The following is a 20,249-nucleotide window of genomic DNA, read 5'->3' as shown; positions in this document are numbered from 1 at the left end:
GTCTGCAATTTGGGGGGCGTGTCATAAACAGATAGCTAAGGGTTAATGTCTCTTTCACCTGAAGCACCTGACCAGAGGACCAATCAGGAAACCGGATTTTTTCAACTTTGGGTGGAGGGAAGTGTGTGTCTGAGTCTTTTGTCAGTTTTCCTGCTTTCTCTGAGCTTTGGAGAAGTACTTTCTACTTTCTAGTCTTCTGTTTCTAAGTGTAAGGACAAAGAGATCAGATAGTAAGTTCTATGGTTTCTTTTCTTTGGTATTTGCATGAATATAAGTGCTGGAGTGCTTTGATTTGTATTCTTTTTGAATAAGGCTGTTTATTCAATATTCTTTTAAGCAATTGACCCTGTGTTGTATCATCTTAATACAGAGAGAACATTCGGATGTATTTTTCTTTCTTTTTATATAAAGCTTTCTTTTAAGACCTGTTGGAGTTTTTCTTTACTTCAGGGAAATTGAGTCTGTACTCACCAGGGAATTGGTGGGAGGAAGAAATGGGGAGATCTGTGTGTTGGATTTGCTAGCCTGATTTTGCATTCCCTCTGGGGGAATAGGAAAGTACTTTTTGTTTCCAGGATTGGGAACAGAGAGGGGGAGTCTCTCTGTGTAGTTTCACAGAGCTTGTGTCTGTGTATCTCTCCAGGAGCACCTGGAGGGGGGAAGGGAAAAAGGATTATTTCCCTTTGTTGTGAGACTCAAGGGATTTGGGTCTTGGGGTCCCCAGGGAAGGTTTTTCAGAGGGACCAGAGTGCCCCAAAACACTCTAATTTTTTGGGTGGTGGCAGCAGGTACCAGGTCCAAGCTGGTAACTAAGCTTGGAGGTTTTCATACTAACCCCCATATTTTGGACGCTAAGGTCCAAAACTGGGACTAAGGTTATGATAACATTGAAATTCAACATTAAATAGAATGTATTACTAGGGTTGCCAACTTTCTAATTGCAGAAAACCGAGCACCACTGCCCTGACCCACCCCTTCTCAGAGGCCCTGCCTCCCACTCGCTCCATCCCCCCTCCCACCCTCGCTCATTTTCCCCTGCCCTCACTCACTTTCACTGGGCTAGGGCAGGGGATTGGGGTGTGGGAGGGGTGAGGGCTCCAGCTGGGGATGCATGCTCTGTGGTGGAGCCAAAAATGAGGGGTTCAGGCTGCAGAAGGGGCTCCAGACTGGGTCAGGGAGTTGGGGTGCAAGAGGAGGCGAGGGCTATGGCTGGGGATGCGGGCTCTGGGGTGGGGCTGGTGATGAGGGGCTTGGGGTGCAGGAGGGGGCTCTGGGCTGGAGCCGAGGGAGTGCGGGAGCGGACTCAGGGCTGGGGTAGGCGGCTGGGGTGTGAGAGGGGGTGCAGGCTCCAGCTGGGGGTGTGGGCTCTGGATGGGGCCAGGGATGAGGAGTTTGTGATGCAGGAGGGGGCTCAGGGCTGGAGCAAGGGGTTGGGGTGTATGCTCTGGGAGGGAGTTAGGGTGCAGGAGGAGGTTCCAACCTGGGGGAGGGAGATAGCGGTGTGGGCTCTGGCCAGGCAGCACTTACTTCAGGCAGCTCCTGGTTGTCGGTGCAGTGGGGCTAATGCAGGCTCCCTGCCTATGCTTCATGCTGCTCCCAGATGTGCCGGGCATGTCCCTGTGGCCCCTTGGCATGCTGCCTGCACCTGCAAGCACCGCCCCCGCAGCTCCCATTGGTTGCAGTTCCTGACCAATGGGACCTGTGGAGCTGGCTTTGGGGGCATGGGCAGCACACAGACCTTCTCTGATTGTCCCTCCGCCTAGGGGCCGCAGGGACATATCGGGTGCTGCCGGGAGCAGTGCGGAGCCAAGAGAGACAGGGAGACTTCCTTAGCCCCGCTGCATCGCCAAAAGAAACTTGATGAGATTCAACAAGGACAAGTGCAGAGTCCTGCGCTTAGGACGGAAGAATCCCATTCACTGTTACAGACTAGGGACCGAATGGCTAGGAAGCAGTTCTGCAGAAAAGGACCTAGGGGTTACAGTGAACGAGAAGCTGGATATGAGTCAACAGTGTGCCCTTGTTGCCAAGAAGCCTAACGGCATTTTGGGCTGTATAAGTAGTGGCATTGCCAGCAGATCGAGGGATGTGATCATTCCCCGCTGTTCAACATTGGTGAGGCCTCATCTGGAGTACTGTGTCCAGTTTTGGGCCCCACACTACAAGGAAGATGTGGAAAAATTGGAAGGAGTCCAGCGGAGGGCAACAAAAATGATTAGGGGGCTGGAGCACATGACTTATGAGGAGAGGCTGAGGGAACTGGGATTGTTTAGTCTGCAGAAGAGAAGAATGAGGGGGGATTTGATAGCTGCTTTCAACTACCTGAAAAGGAGTTCCAAAGAGGATGCATCTAGACTGTTCTCAGTGGTACCCGATGACAGAACAAGGAGTAATGATCTCAAGTTGCAGTGGGGGAGGTTTAGGTTGGATATTAAGAAAAACTTTTTCACTAGGAGAGTGGTGAAGCACTGGAATGGGTTACCTAGGGAGGTGGTGGAATCTCCTTCCTTAGAGGTTTTTAAGGTCAAGCTTGACAAAACCCTGGCTGGGATGATTTAGTTGGGAATTGGTCCTGCTTTGAGCAGGAGGTTGGACTAGATGACCTCCTGAGGTCCCTTCCAACTCTGATATTCTATGATTCTATGATTTCAGACCAGACTTTTGACCGGAGCCACCAGGATCCCTTTTTGACTGAGCATTCCGGTCGAAAACGGGACCCCTGGCAACCATATGAATTGCCAGCCCATTGTTTAATACCTTCACTGAAAAAGGTCTTTTTTTATGGATATGCATTTGTCCTCCAATATGGAACACTTTTCTCTAGAGTGATCCAAGTATACAACCTCTGATAGTTGTAAAATAACCAGTGTCATCCTGTAGGTAAGTTGTCATGTGCACTAACTGAACATTCTTTGGAAGGTATTTTGTACGTTTTATTTGGCATCCGATATCTATACTTTTTGATTCAAAGAACTAATGCAACAAACTGTGTCTTAATTACGTGGCATGAAGAGGCAGTACAGTTAGTGTGGATTATTGCAATCTAAAACTTATCTTCTACAATTTGAACCATACGTAGGTACAGTTGTCTGGCATGTTGAGGGGCATATGTGTTCTAACACACATAATTGCTGATATGTACAGGTTGTAGAATCATAGGAGTGGCTCAGTATAGCTTCAGCCAGTTTAAAATAAAATGCTACATGTGGATACCCTTAATGCATCTGTGCATATTTCAAATTTAGTAGGGGATGAGCCTGTAATTTGTTTTTCTTATTTGCTTGACTTATTACATATGTAATTAGGCACATAGTTGCTGCTTCTGCTGCACTTTTTCTTTTTAATAGCTTAATGTAGATTTTACATAACTTTTTTCTGGAACACTTTGGTGTTGCACAGAGCTGCCTCAGCACAGCATTCTTTGCTGGAACAGTAGAAAAGGGGATAGTCTTCAGGTCTGTCCATTTCTATACCTGGAGTGGAGGATGTGTTTATCAGTCAAGAAGTTGTATTGACTAAGGGCTTGGCTACACTGGAGAGTTGCAGCGCTGGTGATGGGTTTACAGTGCTGCAACTTACTCACCGGCCACACTTGCAAGGCACATACAGCGCTGCATCTCCCTGGCTGCAACGCTGGCTGTACTCCTGCTCTGCCTGGGGTATAACGATTGCAGCGCTAGTGATGCAGCGCTGCTCCGCCAGTGTGGCCACCAAAAATGCTGTAATTGGCCTCCAGAGGTATTCGGAGGTATCCCAGAATGCCTGTTCAGCCACTCCCAACAGCGCTGCAAATGCTGCAAATGTGGCCACACTGCAGCGCTGGTAGCTGTCAGTGTGGCCACACTGCATCGCTTTTCCTACACAGCTGTACGAAGACAGCTGTAACTCCCAGCGCTGTACAGCTGCAAATGTAGCCATACCCTAAAAAGATGACAATGGGTCTGATTTTTACCTCCAGAAGCATCCATAATCCCCAGTGCACAAAGACTTCAAAAGAGGACTCAAAGGAGAAAAGAGAAGAGACATGGGAAATATGTTCAGTGTTAATTTCTTTCTCTAAAGATTAAGCAGAGGAAAATGAAAAACTGGGGAGTGACTTCATTAAAAAGTGTCATAGGCATTTGATAGCCTTTACATGATTAGTCACTTAGGTGCTTTTAGAAATGTTTCCCAAGAACTAGAAACATTACAAAAATAAACAAAAATATAGATACATCAAATAAAAGCCCTGGTTTCAAAATTAAATGAAGCTATATATTTTTCCCATGTATGTTCCTTGCCAAAAAATATGGTACTAGAATATTTTTTAATATATTTGTATTCCAGGCAAAAAATGTTATGCTTAAAGATAAATATCTTCTTTTGGGGGATGTAGATCACCAGTTTTTTTTTTTCTCCTACGGTATTCCAGTGCCATGCTATTTTTCACACACACCAGTAAGAAGTGCGCAGCAAGTGCTATCAATCCTGGGACTCTTTCCCTTGGACCCATATTTGATAGTTTAATGTGTTGCAAAGCACACTAGTGTGTGGGCCTAGCCATATTGGTATTGTTCATAGGTCCACAGCTTTGACAGGACTGACTTGAAGGTGCTCGATCATGGGTAAGCCTTTGGCTTCTCATTTATTCCATAGAAAGCAATGCTGAGGGAACAATATTTCAACATGAGCCTGCCATACGGCTCTGTAACCGAGCAATGTCGTCGGTATGTAAGAATAATGGATTGTGTCTGCAGCTGCGCTATGTGACCACCTCTTTTTTGGCATATGCCCGACCGTAATTTATAGATAGTTCACTATGCGTTTTGAGTCTTTCATATTATAGGTGAAACTGGCAGCGACACTTGTAGTCACAGTTGCCCAACTTTCCATTATATGAATGTGTTTTGAGTAGTTTGTAACTTTGTAAAACTTTCAATTGCTCAGGCTGAAATTTTCCATTCCAAGCGCCAATTTTCCATTCCGATCTTTTAACAGTTCAGACATTTCAGAGAATGAGGCCTGGGGGGAAATACACTAGTTTAGGGTTAAATGTATAGCTGAGAAGACTCTCTGAGCTCCATGCTTTGGAGCAGGCACTGGAAATTTGCAAGGTGCCCATGAAGGAGTCACATGTCTTTTGCTGTCTCCATGAAAATTCACCCACATTTTTCATTTGCACATGTTCAGTAGAGCTTTGTTAGAGGCTGCTCTCCAAGTTCTGGCTACTCAGTCTGCACTGAGCATACTTGAGATCAGGATTGCAGCAGCTGAATGGGACTTTGTAATTTTCTTATGGTTTCCAGGGGCTGCTGTAGTGCCAGGCACTGTAACTCAAGCAGGTTACAATGGGTAGCAAAAGGGGAGCATGCTGTGGGGATAGATGCAGAGAGGGGTCAGGCCAGAGGAGAGGGTGGGGAAAAGAACAGGTGGGACAAACAGGATTGGCGTAACTTAGGGTGCTAACATTTGGGGGGAGGTGACCGCAGTGGCCGGAACTTCAGCTGTCCCGGTCATTGGTGGTATTTCGGAGGCGGGACTTTCCGCCACCTCTGTCGGAGGTGGCATTTCGGGGGCTGGACCTTCCACCGCCTAGGACAATAATAAAGCTGGCAGCGCTTCTGGGGACAAAGATAGAAGGCTGCAGGCTGTGGGGAGAGGCATGCTAAGGGATGGGCAGAAATGTTTCTACCCACTAGAGAACACTCCCCTCCATAACCTGGAACAGAATCCAGGATTCTGCTGCTGGCTAGAAAACAGTCGAGAAATCTATTGGCAAATTTTCTCATCCTCCTCCTAGTGGCAGTTCTAGGCAGCAATAGTAGGCTGTTATCCTCTGCCAGTTATTCGGTTAGCTCAAGTGGTAGATAGGTATATGCTGTGGATCTGAGGGTTCCAGCTGTGCTGCTCACCCATATGGGTCAGTATGATTTCATATCATGGAATTTTGCTTTTTCAGTGTTTTTTAACTGAGAAAACCATATACTAAAAAACTGTCATCCGTGTGTGTGAATCATGATAGTCTTTAATTTCAGATCACATTTATGTTTTTCCAGGACCCGTGCCCCTTCAGTATACAGAATGGACTGGGCTCTGGGGATGAATCAGGTTTGATTGAGTGAGGCTGTTATCTGTTTAAAAAAATCAAAACAAAAACAAAACAACCCTTCCTCCGCAAAAAGCTCTGCCTCATTTGTTGCACAAGTAGAGTACCAGATGAGGCAGGGGATTGCAGGAAAAGAGAGGATGGTCTGTGGGTAGAGGCAGTTGAAATCTGTTTTAGAGAACTGGATTATATCCCTGTCTGTGTGTCAGTTTCTATCTGGTGCTGAGCAAGTAATTTAAACCAAACTTTTCACAGATGATCTCATTTTCTGGATTGCCAGCTTGAGACATCTGAAGTCTGACTTGTGGAAGTGCTGAAGGTAGTCGTAGCTGTGCTTTGAACATAGCATTTCTGTTGTACTTGATAAATACCGTGAGAAATCAGGTCATGTGTTTCTCAAGTTGGGCACCCACAACTACCAAACAGTTTTGACAGTTTTGGCCTTAATCTTTGTGACCTGTTTCCCTGTCTCTAAAATGGGAATAATACCACTTATCTTACTGTTGTTGTGAAGATAAACTCATTACTTTTGTGAAGCTCTTGCATACTGTGGCGATAAGCATCCCAGAGAAGCCCTGGAATACTGTGTTCAGTGCAGGTCTGCACGGTATGTGGTAAATGCAGCACATTAATGAGCAACTGTAAAAAATAATTATGGTTGTGTGTCTTATTTTGGTTATATAACCAACCATATAAGGTGTGTAAGGGGGTGTAAGTGTGTGTATACACACTACAGCTGTCAAGCAATTTAAAAAATTAATTGTAATTAATTGTACTGTTATACAATAATAGAATGCCATTTATTTCAATATTTTTGGCTGTTCTCTACAATTTCAAATATATTTATTTCAGTTACAACACAGAATACAAAGTGTACAGTGCTCACTTTATATTTTTTATTACAAATATTTGCACGGTAAAAAAAAGAAATAGTATTTTTCAGTTCACCTAATACAAGTACTGTAGTGCAATCTCTTTCTCATGAAAGTTAAACTTACAAATGTAGAATTATGTACAAAAAAACCTGCATTCAAAAATAAAACAATGTAAAATTTTAGAGCCTACAAGTCCACTCAGTCCTACTTCTTGTTCAGCCAATCACTCAGGCAAACAAGTTTGTTTGCATTTGCAGGAGATAATGCTGCCAGCTTCTTGTTTAAAATGTCACCTGAAAATGAGAACAGGTGTTCTCATGTCACTGTTGTAGCTGGCGTTGCAAGATATTCATGTATCAGATGCGCTAAAGATTCATATGTCCCTTGATGTTTCAGCCACCATTCCAGAGGACATGCATCCATGCTGATGATGAGTTCTGCTCAATAACAATCCAAAGCAGTGTGGACTGATGCATGTTCATTTTCATTATCTAAGTCAGATGCCACCAACAGAAGGTTGATTTTCTTTTATGGTGGTTTGGGTTCTGTAGTTTCCACACCAGAATGTTGCTCTTTTAAGATTTCTGAAAGCATGCTCCACATCTTGTCCCTCTCAGATTTTGGGAGGCGCTTCAGACTCTTAAAAATTGGGTCGAGTGCTATAGTTATCTTTAGAAATCTCACATTGGTACTTTCTTTGCGTTTTGTCAGATCTGCAGCGAAAGTTTTCTTAAAATGAACAACATGTGCTGGGTCATCATCTGAGACTGCTATAACATGAAATATTTGGCAGAATGCGGGTAAAACAGAGAGCAGAAGACATACAATTTCCCCCAAGGAGTTCAGTCACAAATTTAATTAACACATTTTTTTTTAATGAGCGTCATCAGCATGGAAGCATGTTCTCTGGAATGATGGCTGAAGCATGAAGGGGTATATGAATGTTTAGCATATCTGCCATGTAAATACCTTGCAATGCTTGCTAAAAAAATGCCATGAAAATGCCGGTTTTCACTTTCAGGTGACATTTTAAACAAGAAGTGGGCAGCATTATCTCCTGTAAATGTAAACAAACTTGTTTGTTTTAGCGATTAGCTGAACAAGAAGCAGGACTGAATGGACTTGTAGGCTCTGAAGTTTTACATTGTTTTGTTTTAGAGTGCAGTTATGTAACAAAAAAATCTACATTTGTAAGTTACACTTTCACAATAAAGAGATTGCACTACAGTACTTGTATGAGGTGAATTGAAAAATACTATTTATTTTGTTTATCATTTTACAGTGCAAATATTTGTAATAAAAAATGACGTACACTGATTTCAATTACAACACACAATACAATATATATGAAAATGTAGAAAAACATCCAAAATATTTAATACATTTCAATTAGAATTCTGTTGTTTAACAGTGTAATTAAAATGGTGATTAATCGTGATTAATTATTTTAATCATGATTTATTTTTTTGAGTTAATCACTTGAGTTAACTGCAATTAATCAACAGCCACACACACACATGCAGAGTAGGCTGTGAAGGATGCTATATGTTACATTTCTGATTTTTAAAAGCATGAGTGTTTACCATTCTTTAATGCCGTTGGAATTTTTAGCAAAGAAATTAGAATTTGTTATTGTAACTTCACATGTACAAAAGAAGACCCATGTGTATCAGCATGGCTTAGCTGGTCGCACTTATCTCTGGTCCTTATCCTCATAAGCCGACGTCCTACACCAGAACTTGTGCTGTTACAGCTATCAATGATGCAGTTCTGAAATGGAGCAAGGTGCTAAGTGCTGTCCTTGAATTTAAATATGAAAATTAGCTCTCTGCTGCCCATGTTTAATGATAATCCAAATGGAAGTTCAAGATTCTATGGCACTTTTCAAAAAACGAACAAGGATCTTAGTCCTACGTTACCTGTCAGTGAAAAACTAAATGTTCAAGACTACCGTATAAATCAGCCCTTGCTGACTTTACGATAACTACTACAGTGTATTTGCTGACAGTTACTGAACTAGCACACTCTGTCATGTTGTGGAGCACTTTGAGATCACTTCAACGTAAAGTGCACCGGATAAACCTGAATTCCTTTCTCTTGTAAAAATGCCATTTGAATCATAGACTGACTATTTACCAACGCACAACTGAGCAAAACCACAGCAGAGAGGTGAAAATATTCCGTATGATAGTGAATGCTGTAATTGCATTTGGAATAATATTTGAAGAAAGGGGAGAATAAACCTTTAACAAACTCAGAAATAAGAAACATTTTCTTTTTTGAAATGTATAGTCTGATGGGATTTCAGGAAAAACAGGTCAGGATAATGGTTGATGGAAATCGGTTATACCGTCTTGAACTTGGGTGATGGAAACTTTGTATTTAAAAATAAAAAGATTTAAAGTCTATTTTTTTTCCTGTAAATGTTGTTCGGAGCACAGAAATTTCTGCTATAATGAGTCCTGTGTTATGGAAGAAATGGTTTTAATCAACCTTACAGAAATAAGAACAGGAGTATTTGTGGCACCTTAGAGACTAACAAATGTATTTGAGCATAAGCTTTCGTGGGCTACAGCCGACTTCTTTGGATGCATAGAATGGATTCCATTCTATGCATCCAAAGAAGTGGGCTGTAGCCCACGAAAGCTTATGCTCAAATACATTTGTTAGTCTCTAAGGTGCCACAAGTACTCCTGTTCTTTTTGCAAATAAGACTAACAGGGCTGCTGCTCTGAAACTTGCAGAAATAGAAATTCAGGATAAGAGTAGTCTTTATTAACATCACCTTTCTGCTCTCTTATTGCCTATTCAGTTAATCTGTAGGGACCACTGTAAGGTGACACATTGGCAAGTGGGGATTTGGTTTCAGATCTGCGATGTCTGTAGAAAGAAGGCAGTGCCTCTTGGAAATGGCCTGAACTGTCAATCAATAGCAACTCCAATGTCCGATCAGAAAGTATATTAAAAAATTTACATTCTGCCTTCTGGGCAAAGAAGATTCATGCTGAAAAGAGGGAGGAGGATATGCAAGAGGAAAAATATATCTATCATAATTGTATAGCTCCCATGACCATAGTATCTGAGTGTCTCACAATCTTTAATGTATTAACCTAACAATTATCCTTGTCAGATAGGGAATGCTATATCCCCATTTTACAGATAGGGAGATGAGACACAGAGAGATAGAATGACTTGCCCGAGGGCACATAGGAAGGAAGTCTGTGGTGGAGAGAGTTTTAATGTGGATTTCCCAAGGGCCAGTTTAACTCCCAAAGTACTGGACTATCATTCCTTTTTTAATAAAATAAATCCTTCCTGAAGGTGCAGGTTTGATTTGGACTACACATTCAAATTTTGACATGATTAGGTTCTGCCTGTCTTGGAAGGACACCAACAGTGACAGATGGCAAGTGTGTCATTTCTCTGAAGGATGGTACCCAAACAAGTGAAACGAACAAAACAAAAAATGAAAAATGTCTTCCATGGTGTTCTGTGCTAAGAGGAAACAGTACATACACAAGCAACTCATTTTGAAAAGAACTAGCCTACACTTTTAGGAAATGGCTTTCTGCAGCGTGTAGGAGTCTTAAATCTTTTTTGCTGATGTAGTGGCCTATAGGTAAATATTATGTACCACTAACTGGGGAGAATTTGGTTCAAATCCCTGGCATCGGTGTCCTAGAAACAGACCTCAAATGTGCTCAAGTACCAGAGTGGGTATGCTATAATAGTTGGATAATGAAAATACATATATAAGTAAATTCATCAGTTGCAAAAAAAAAATTGCATATTTGACTATCTGTTTAGTTGGTTGAATGGGCTGGAAAAAAACCTGTTTTGCAAAGGCTATATTAGATCGTTGATATAGGATGTTGTTGAGTAAACTATTAATAATTATTCAACCTGCTCTATACATATGCCACTTGGATGGATAAGTAGCTTTAACATTCTTTTAATGGTTTAAACTTTTCTCTCGAATAATTGTAAAACTAATATTATACCTGTGGTTTTAATTTATAGGTACATTGAAACCCTGAAGGAAAACAAACCGAAAATTGTTTGGGATGAACAAATAGCTGAACACTATTTGGAATACAAAAAGTGAGTGGCAGTCATTTACTTTCTGCTCTGTGTGAATATTCTTGGGCCTGAGTCCTACAGACACTGAATTACTACTTCTATAATATTGACTGAATTCAGCATACTGAGAGTCTGCAGTTTGTCAGCTATGGTAGCTGTGAATAGGAACATAAAAGAGGGTTTCAGGGGACAGAAATAAGCCAGGGAAGGGTGAATGAAGTAACAAATGTAGCTAAAACAAACTTTAACACTTCAGTCTGGTGGACCAGATCTTCAGAAGCATTTTGGGTATGCAGAGCATCCCTACCTAAGTTATCTGTCAAGCCTCAGTTAGACCAAAAGTCTGAGATGCAACCTGGTGAGTGGTTTGCCATGAGTCTGACAAAATATATATTCCTAAAGATATATATATCTGAGCAACACCTTTAGGAATAACAGAGCTTGGCAGATTCAGCCTTACTGTTAAGATTTGTTGAACAGCAGACTCAGACATAGCAGAAATAGACTGGGCCCAGTAAAGAGCAATAAAAATGAGGAGCCATAAAGGGACTTGGAGAGACTAAAAAGACCAGGACAACTGCCTTAAAAAGAGCATCAAGAGGTATACAAAATAACAAAAGTTGTAGAAGACAAATAAGGCTATTGTCCTTTGTCATAATAAAAAATAAATAAGTGCTTGATACAAGAAGAAAACAGTTTTAAACAGATAAAAGGAATAATAGCAAAATCTTGCTAAACACCAATTTGTTAACCTTGTAATAGACTATCGGCTGCATGTGTATCCTCTCTTTTTGGCAAAGATTTTATAACCAAAATGTTATTACTTTTATAAAATTCTATCAGCATATTTTCTAATATATTATAACTTATATAAAATGTACTAATCCAAATAAATTAATGAAGTAAATTTTGTGATGCATTGTCTTTGCATTAAAAAAGCATCATAATTCTTCAGTGAACAATTGATTTTTTTTCCCCCCATGAAACTTCTTGGGTGAAACATTTTTAGAATGCTTCCTTTTTTTAAATGTGGCCCTCTCTCTTTGACATTTTTTTTTTTTAGCTAAATCACCAGGGTTGCCACAAACTTCTCTCACATTTTTAGACTTATGATACTTTTCAAATTTGCATATAACTGTGAGGAATTATTTCCCATATTTTTCATAATTCAAATCAGCTGCTCAAGGAGAAGCTGACAGAATTGTTGAGATTCATCAGCTCATTCAGCTCTCAGGTATTGCTTCCCTAGCTCAGTAGCCTTTGCTGTGTATTTCCTTGCTTGGTTTCTGACTACATACACCCCTTACCAGAATTTAATCCATTCTTCAGCACTTCTTCCTCACTGTCATTCATGCCCTGTCCCAGCCTCTCTGCAACTATGCAGCCATACTGGAGTGTTAAGGGTTTTTTTTACCTTATTTAAGGAAGTTTATAAAATTGTTCCCTCTTGAGGAATTTTGATATAAGATAAATAAATAACATATATATGTGGATTTGTGTTGCTCAAATAAATACATAATCTTCTGCATTTATTTGTTATACTTTTTCTGAAAAGGGCACCATGCAGGAGATTTAATGATATTTAACTGTTAAATGACTAGTTTTTTATTTGTTTCTGTAACTCTGTAAGAGAAGGCCTCTCTCATTTTGAATTCTTTGGTATGCTGTTTTGAAATTACTTTGTGTATGTCAAACAATTACATTTTTCTTTGTATTGTGTAAAAATCAGTAAACAATGATCTGTGTTTATAACTTCTCTGTGCAAAGTCCAACTGAAGACTGAGAGCTTGTCTACACAGAAACTAGCTTGTGGCATGCTGGGGTGTGAATTTGCTCTGTGTGGACCCTGTTGATGGGTAGTAACAGGTCATTAATGTGCTTTGAGCTAGTCTCATTTCAAAGAGATTTAGATGGAAGTGCATTAACAAACTGGGGGGTCCACACTGGAGTTTAGTCTGCAGCAAGCTAGCATGGGATATATTAACACCCAACATGCCTCTAACTAAATGTTTGTATAGAAGTCCTTATTTTTTTTTTGAGGTAGTGTTGGCACCTGAAGATGGAGGCTTGCTCTCAAAAGGCAAATCTGAGATCCTGTACTTGAATGGTTGGCTCAATGGCATTATTTAACTCAGTACAGCCACGCTTCCAGGGCAGTCCTGGCAAATCAAACTTGGGTGAAGGGAAATATAGTCAACACTATATAACCTAACTTTGGAACCTGTTCTTTGAACATTCTTCTCTGTGAGCTTTTGGAAGAGAGAATCAATCAGAGAGTACACTGGGCCTGAAAATCCTTCTCTTGACTTCCTGCCACCTGCCTGATTGACAACTGTGAGGATCATCCTGTCTGCACAGGTTTAGCGAAGCTACAGGAAAGAATTAACATCTTCCCATCCCCACTTCCACTTTACAGAGATTTAGCTAGGGTGAATGTTAATATGATCCGGAGCAGAAAATATGCTTCACTAGTGAAATATGTCACCTGGGAATATATTGCATGCCTTCAGTTGCTAAGGCTACGTCTATACTACGTAGCTGGAGTCAGCATACCTTAGGTCGAGCTACCGCTGGGTCTACGCCACGAGGAGTCGACCGGAGAAACTCTCCCGTCGACTTACCTTATTCTTCTCATCAGGGGTAGAGTACAGGGGTCAACTGGAGAGTGATCTGCTGTTGATTTGGCAGGTCTCCACTAGACCCGCTAAATTGACCGCTGGTGGATCGATCTCAGAGCATCAATCCCAGCTGTAATGTAGACATAGCCTAAGAAGAGACCAACCTACATTCAAAGACACTAAAATACTGTATCAAATCATAAATCTTTAAACAGTGCACATATCCCAAAGATCGTGTGTGTAACAAGCAAAGAATCAAAGGTTACTTCTGCAAATCATTATACACAGCTTCCTTCCTCAGACTGGCTTTCTATTTTCATATTAACTTTTGGGTGCCAATAATACTGTGTTCTCTCATTTTTATCACCAATAGAATTCACAGTAAAAACAGGTTTCTCAAATCATTTGCTTCCTCTTTTCTGAGGGAAAAAAAACACGAAACTGACTTTAACCTCTGTAAGCTGAAAAACCTCACAAAATCTACCCACCCCAATGTCAAAAAGGTGAGTGACTGTCTTCTTCATGCATCTGACAAAGTGGGTATTCACCCATGAAAGCTTATGCTCCAGTACTTTTGTTAGTCTGTAAGGTGCCACAGGACTCTTTGTCACTTTTTATAGATCCAGACTAACATGGCTACCCCCCTAATACTGTTTTCTTCTTGTGCTTTGCAGAAATAAAGGAGGAAAGCATGTCATCTTCTACCCAACATTAAAGGTATATCCATGTCCCTTCTTCACATGAGAGGGGGATAAGAGAAAAAGAGGAAAGAGGGTGGATACTGCTTTGCCTCCTTGCATTTTAGAGGAAATCCTTTGTTTTTGTACAAGAAGCCACCCCGTCACTAGATTCTCCCACATCAACTTAGGACTTCTCCTTGTGGAAAGTTAGTGCCCAGCAAGCTGAGTGTAAATCTACAGTCCACTAGCCTGCCGCACACTGAGTCACTATTGTGGATCCTGCTACTACACACTAAAAGTTCCCCGGAGTGCTTTGACCTCCACTGCTGTTTTAAACAGAGAGAAATGTAGGTCAAAGTGCAGTAGGGAGCTTTTAGTGCACAGTATCGGGCTCCACGCACCGCCAATTAGTGCATGCGGCAGACTAGTACACTATAGATTTACACCCCAGTTTACTGGGCAGTAAGTCTATATGTGGACAAACCTTAGAGACCGGACTTGAAGAGTCAAGTGGAATGGAAAATGAGCTTATAATGAAAGTATATTAAGCTTAGAAAAGAGAGTGCCAAATTGTAAATGCCTAAACCAGTGTTTCCCAAACTTGGGATGCTACTTGTATAGGGAAAGCCCCTGGCGGACTGGGCCAGATTGTTTACCTGCCCCATCCACACGTACTGCCGATCGCAGCTCCTACTGGCTGTGGTTCGCTGCTTCAGGCCAATGGGAGGTGCTGGAAGCGGTGTGGGCCGAGGGACGTACTGGCCGCCGCTTCCAGCAGCTCCCATTGGCCTGAAGCAGCGAACCATGGCCAGTGGGAGCTGCGATCGACTGTACCTGTGGACGGGGCAGGTAAACAATCCGGCCAGGCCCGCCAGGGGCTTTCCCTATGCAAGCGGCATCCCAAGTTTGGGAAACACTGGCCTAAACCATTATGAAACCATCAGAAGCCCACATTATGTAAGTGGGAAAGAAATGTTCCTTTCAGCTTCATGAGTACCTTTCCCACCATTGGCCCTATTGTAGACAGGATGTGAAAGTGTTTATCACTGTGTTAAATTCTTTTATGGCTAGTACTGGTGGAGCCAAATGAGGAAGTGCTGAAAACCCCAGGATAGCTGCACCTTAACAAAGACTGATTGCACTGAAAGTTGTCCTGCTACATTCTCCTTGGTCTTGCGGAATGTTTTATCTCATTATTGGCAGACTCCATCTGGGTTTTGAACATAATCCTCTAATTTTTTTGGAGATTTTTTTCATGTATTCTTTCATCGCTGAATAGTAGATGCCGTACTATGGCAATTGGTGTATTTATACACATGTAAATAGAATTTTCCTTCCATTCTTAACAGACTGTAATGAAGGTTTAGAGAGATTTCTACACTGAAACAAATGTGAAAAATCACTTATATACAAGCAATTAAATCGGCTAGTGACCACAAATTGTCTTTTAGCTTCCCCCTCACAACCCAGTTTCTTCATCTTAATCGGATAGTTGTAGGTATCTTGTCTGCTCAAATTTGGACTCATTCAGATTTTGTAAAGAACAGCCACAAACCCCAAGACAAACAGATATATTCATGCTATTTTCAATTCCAATGAGAACAAGTTTTAAACATTTCCCTGTAGTGTTTGCAGTTTAGACTTTGCCGCATTGCACTAGTACAAGAGAATCTGAAAGTGGACTAGAAAAGTAGTATCTTGGTTTGTCTAGGCTGAAACGCTTGTAATTCTTTCACTTGTAATAATCTAAAGTTGTGGTTATAACATAGATAAGTAAAAAGTGACAAAGAGTCCTGTGGCACCTTATAGACTAACAGAAGTATTGGAGCATGAGCTTTCATGGGTGAATACGAAGTGGGTATTCACCCACAAAAGCTTATGCTTCAATACGTCTGTTAGTCTGTAAGGTGCCACAGGACTCTTAGTCACTTTTTACAGATCCAGACTAACACAGCTACCCCTCTGATACTTAACATAGATAAGGAATCTTTTGTTGTTGTTGTTTTTGTTTGGTTTGAGTTTTGGGGGGGTTGTTTTTGTTTAGTTTTTTTTCTTAAATACTAGCCTGACAGTATCCCTTTAAGATGTATTTTTCTGGGTGAGTTTGCCCTGAAAGATGAAAATAGCAGCCTTAGGTAGGAGATGACATTCTGTAAACACAGAATATTTGCTACGTGACAAGTTGTGTTAATTGACTTAAGACATCTGGGAGAGTTGAAATTTCTGGTAACACAGTTTTGGAAGTGTGCATTGCAGTACATTGTGTAAGTGATGGCCCAAATAAAAATACTTAAGTGCGTAGTTCAGAACATTGCTTACTTCAAAGCTGTTCTGTATGTCCAGTTAGTCAGCATAGGCTAGGTTGATGCACTAAAAAATGCCCTAACTGGTGGGACTACTCTGGCTCTGCACTTATTGACCAGTGAATACTTAAAACTATAGTCTCCAGTCTTCTGGCCCTAAGAAAAAATAACTTAAACAAAATTTTTGTTATGCATTGTGTCTAATATTACAAAGAGAGGGCTGCATGCAGTTTCTAATGTTTATATTCAGCAAAAACTGATGACCTTCTCTATCCTTTCCTTAGTCCATCCAGTTGCGCTTAGAACTTGCAAAGGAATTGGGGACTGGAATAGCCATCTGGGAGCTGGGACAAGGCTTGGATTATTTTTATGATCTGCTTTAAAATGGCAGACCAATTGGAGAGACTTCATTTGCTTCACGAAGACTGCACATTCAATTAAGTGAGGTATTTGTGGGGAGATGATTTAAAAAAAATTTTTTTTTGTAATTTATATGAAATCTCTATGGAATTTGCATTTTTCCCAATAAAGAATCTGCTCTGAATTTCTGTACACATTGCAACATGATTGTATTTGAGAAAATGCACAGAAACAAAAGTTCTGCCTCTAACCTTTGCTTTATACAGTCATTAAAATAGACCACCGTCAGGAGAACACTAGACTTCTCATAGTTTTCATGCACTGTCTCCTAGAAGGAAATAACACAGACAGTGTAATCCTTCTGACCCATGTTTAAGATGTAGATGTCTCATCTATCATTGGTAATCACAGAAGTAAGTGAATGGACCTACCAGTCTGGTTTGTCATGGCAAATTTAATGTCTCAGACTTTGTACAAGAACTCCTTTGTAAACAGGTATTGATCTTTACGTAATGGTAAGGTAGGCATAAAACTGAATGGGGAAAAAAAAATATATATTTCTGCCAGGCTAGTAGAGAATCAAGACACTGACTAACAGCACTTTGTTCTGTTTGTTTTTTTGTATTTAGCAAATCCTGCAAGTAGCTCAAAAACATGGTAATTTTTTATTCCGGACTTGGTTCTAAAGTTACATGTTGTTCACCAGAGGGGTTATCTGACTGCTGTTTTATCCTTAATCTGCTGGATGGGTCACTTTGTAGTAGTGTATTTTGCATTAGTGCTTAATTTGAGGAAATCCTAACTTCTAGCACCAAAGGCCTTAAAAATGCACTTGGGAAGTGAATAAAATTAAATGGCTAAGGACTGAAAGCCTGATTTTCAAAGATACTCCTCTGTTTCCCATTGGCCTCTGTCGGTGCTCAACCCCTTTCAAAATAAGGCTGTGAATCGTTAATCCAACTTGTTTGTGCTTTGGAAAGCCTGCAGAGGGGACATCTCAAAATGTGATCTGTCAATTCATTGTGACTGCTTATGCTATAATACTTGATGACCTAACCTTCAGCTTAAAAGGCATAAAAATTGTTGTTTTAAATAAAACAGATCAACACCCTTCCAAGATAGTGATTCACACTTACAAGTTTCACAAGTCCTGTATATTTAATAACACATGCACTAAAATGAGATGCCTTGTAGGAAGCTAAAAAGGGAGTGCTGGGAGTTTGAAGGGGGGATATTGATTGTCTGTAGAGATCTAAGCAGTCGCCCTATAGAGCCACTGATGTTCCTCTTGCCACTCATAGCTCTCAGTAAGATAACTGCTCTGCTTCCCCCTTACCTGCCTTGCTAGTAATTAATCTCAGTGGGGGATTTATGTACTCCTGCTGGTTTCAAGCAAATAAATCCAACTGTAATCCACCACTTATTAAAACCCTATTGATTTTCACCTCTCTGATTTAGTTCTGGCATCTTTCAACTCTTCACACTGTAAAGTATCCAACAGGGTTTACTAATCAGGGATCTTTCTTCCTTGCCATTAGCACTGAGGTAATTTGCTTTGTGAATCTTCTTATTCAGTTATCCTGAACTTTCTGGTTCAGTCAAAAGCAATTTAAAGTAACATTGGCAATGGGATTTAAAATAGCAAATGAATTTAATTCCACTCTTTCTCCTTTCAATGGAATTACAAAGCTGTTTTGTTTCAGCATTCAAATGATAAATAAAAATTATAACAGGTTGTATTGTGAGATGCATGGATATTTTTAGGCTAGTTAGCTAGAACTTTCAAAATTGTAGGATGGGGAAGTAAACAATATTTCAGCTCCCCTCATGGCAGTGGTCAATATACATATTTTTTTTTCTTCCACATTCTTTTCATTGCCTTCTTTTATATTCCTTGATTGTTTGCTGTGAAGCTCAAGTGTCACATCTGTCTTCCAGCTGAGCTGCATGTTTTGATGAACTGTCCTCCCCTTCCTTGCAGATGGAATGAACGCCTCTCCATGACAGAAAGATCAAACTAACTCTGCTTATATCTTGAATAATAAACACCAGAAGAGAAGTGCACTTTGTAGTTAGAACCATTCATAGTGTAAGTGCTTCAGGCCACAAATGTTGCCTTTTATCTCTAAGGTGCCTTGCACATTTATCGTACTTTATAAATAATACACCAGAAGAAGGAGGCAGAGGTATGATCTTTCATTAATATGAACGTCTCTTCAGTACTAAAATATACCCCCATGCAGTATAGCTAAATGAATGAATGTTTGTTTATTTTTTTAAAGGAAACAACTAAACTGACTCCTAATGTGGCTGAGGGACTTTCTCTTCCACCTGTATAGAATTAAACACTTTAGCTATATGCTTTGTGGGACCATAAAAGGTTCTTCTCTCTTGGAAGCATGTATTGGCTATGTGTGCTTTGTGGGGGCAGGGATATTGGATCTATAGTCTCAGTTGTGGACCCAATTTAGAAATTCTTTATTCCCATTAAAATAAGTAACGTCTGTTGCACCACAAGGTGAAGTGGAAAAGTGTTTCTTTCAACAGACCCTTCCATTGGCTCACTTTTCTAAGATATAATTAATAAAACAGTAGAAGTCTTTCAGCTGAATATGTTGGAAGACTAAACTTCTAGTCAAAACCATGAATAGGTTTCTGGCATCATGAATATATTATTACTATTGACTTCAGATCGTGTGCAGCAGTAAAACTTTAATTTGAAGTAGAATGCACGACTGTATTAGTCACACTGAATCTCTCTTACAAAGGGGAACTATAGTGGGGTGATCCGGCCCTGGAAGAGTAAAAGCAGTCCTGGAGAGGGCTGCAGCTCTGAATGCTGGGCTGATTGGGAAAGCAGCCACAGCTGTAGCTGGCTTAATAAGGGCCCAGCTCACCCATGTAAGAGGGCAGTGGGCCAGGAGCAAGTGGTCTTCCTCTAGCTGAGGAGGGAGATGGACCTAGCTGCCTCAGCGCTAAAGGGTACTGGGAGTGAAGCAGGGCTGGGGAGAGCCAGAGGAGCTGGGGAGCTCCGGCCAGCAACTCCCCAGGCTGCAGGGCCTTCTTCAAGGCCCCTGGAGGTACTGGGTTGCAGGGAAAGGCAGCAGGTCGAAACCTCCCTTGCCTATGATGACTGGCTTATACAGACTGCAGTCACTGTGTTCTGCACTTTCTCAAATGTAAGCACCAGGTTTTATTAAAATATATTGAAACTTTTTTTTTTTTTTTTTTTTTTTACTAGTTTGGTG

The 20,249-nt window shown here is 40.9% G+C and overlaps 1 protein-coding gene across 4 annotated transcripts in view; it reads left to right on the top strand.

The window, feature by feature from the left end:
* Window positions 1-17,185, top strand: part of CHID1 (chitinase domain containing 1) — a 288,759-nt gene extending 271,574 nt beyond the window's left edge. For 3 of the 4 annotated variants that reach the window (XM_050952923.1, XM_050952922.1, XM_050952920.1), the window contains exons 11-13: window positions 10,981-11,061; window positions 14,333-14,375; window positions 16,926-17,185. In XM_050952923.1, coding sequence (XP_050808880.1) covers window positions 10,981-11,061; window positions 14,333-14,375; window positions 16,926-17,024 — 223 coding nt within the window. In that variant the 3' untranslated portion in view covers window positions 17,025-17,185. Of the gene's footprint in view, window positions 1-10,980; window positions 11,062-14,031; window positions 14,162-14,332; window positions 14,376-16,925 lie in introns of all 4 variants that reach the window. The other variant, XM_050952924.1, reaches the window with a different exon arrangement.
* Window positions 17,186-20,249: the final 3,064 nt, after the last annotated feature.

Source organism: Gopherus flavomarginatus, chromosome 5, assembly GCF_025201925.1.
Source record: "Gopherus flavomarginatus isolate rGopFla2 chromosome 5, rGopFla2.mat.asm, whole genome shotgun sequence".
Taxonomy (NCBI): Eukaryota; Metazoa; Chordata; order Testudines; family Testudinidae; genus Gopherus; species Gopherus flavomarginatus.
This window is presented reverse-complemented; position numbering and strand designations above follow the sequence as displayed.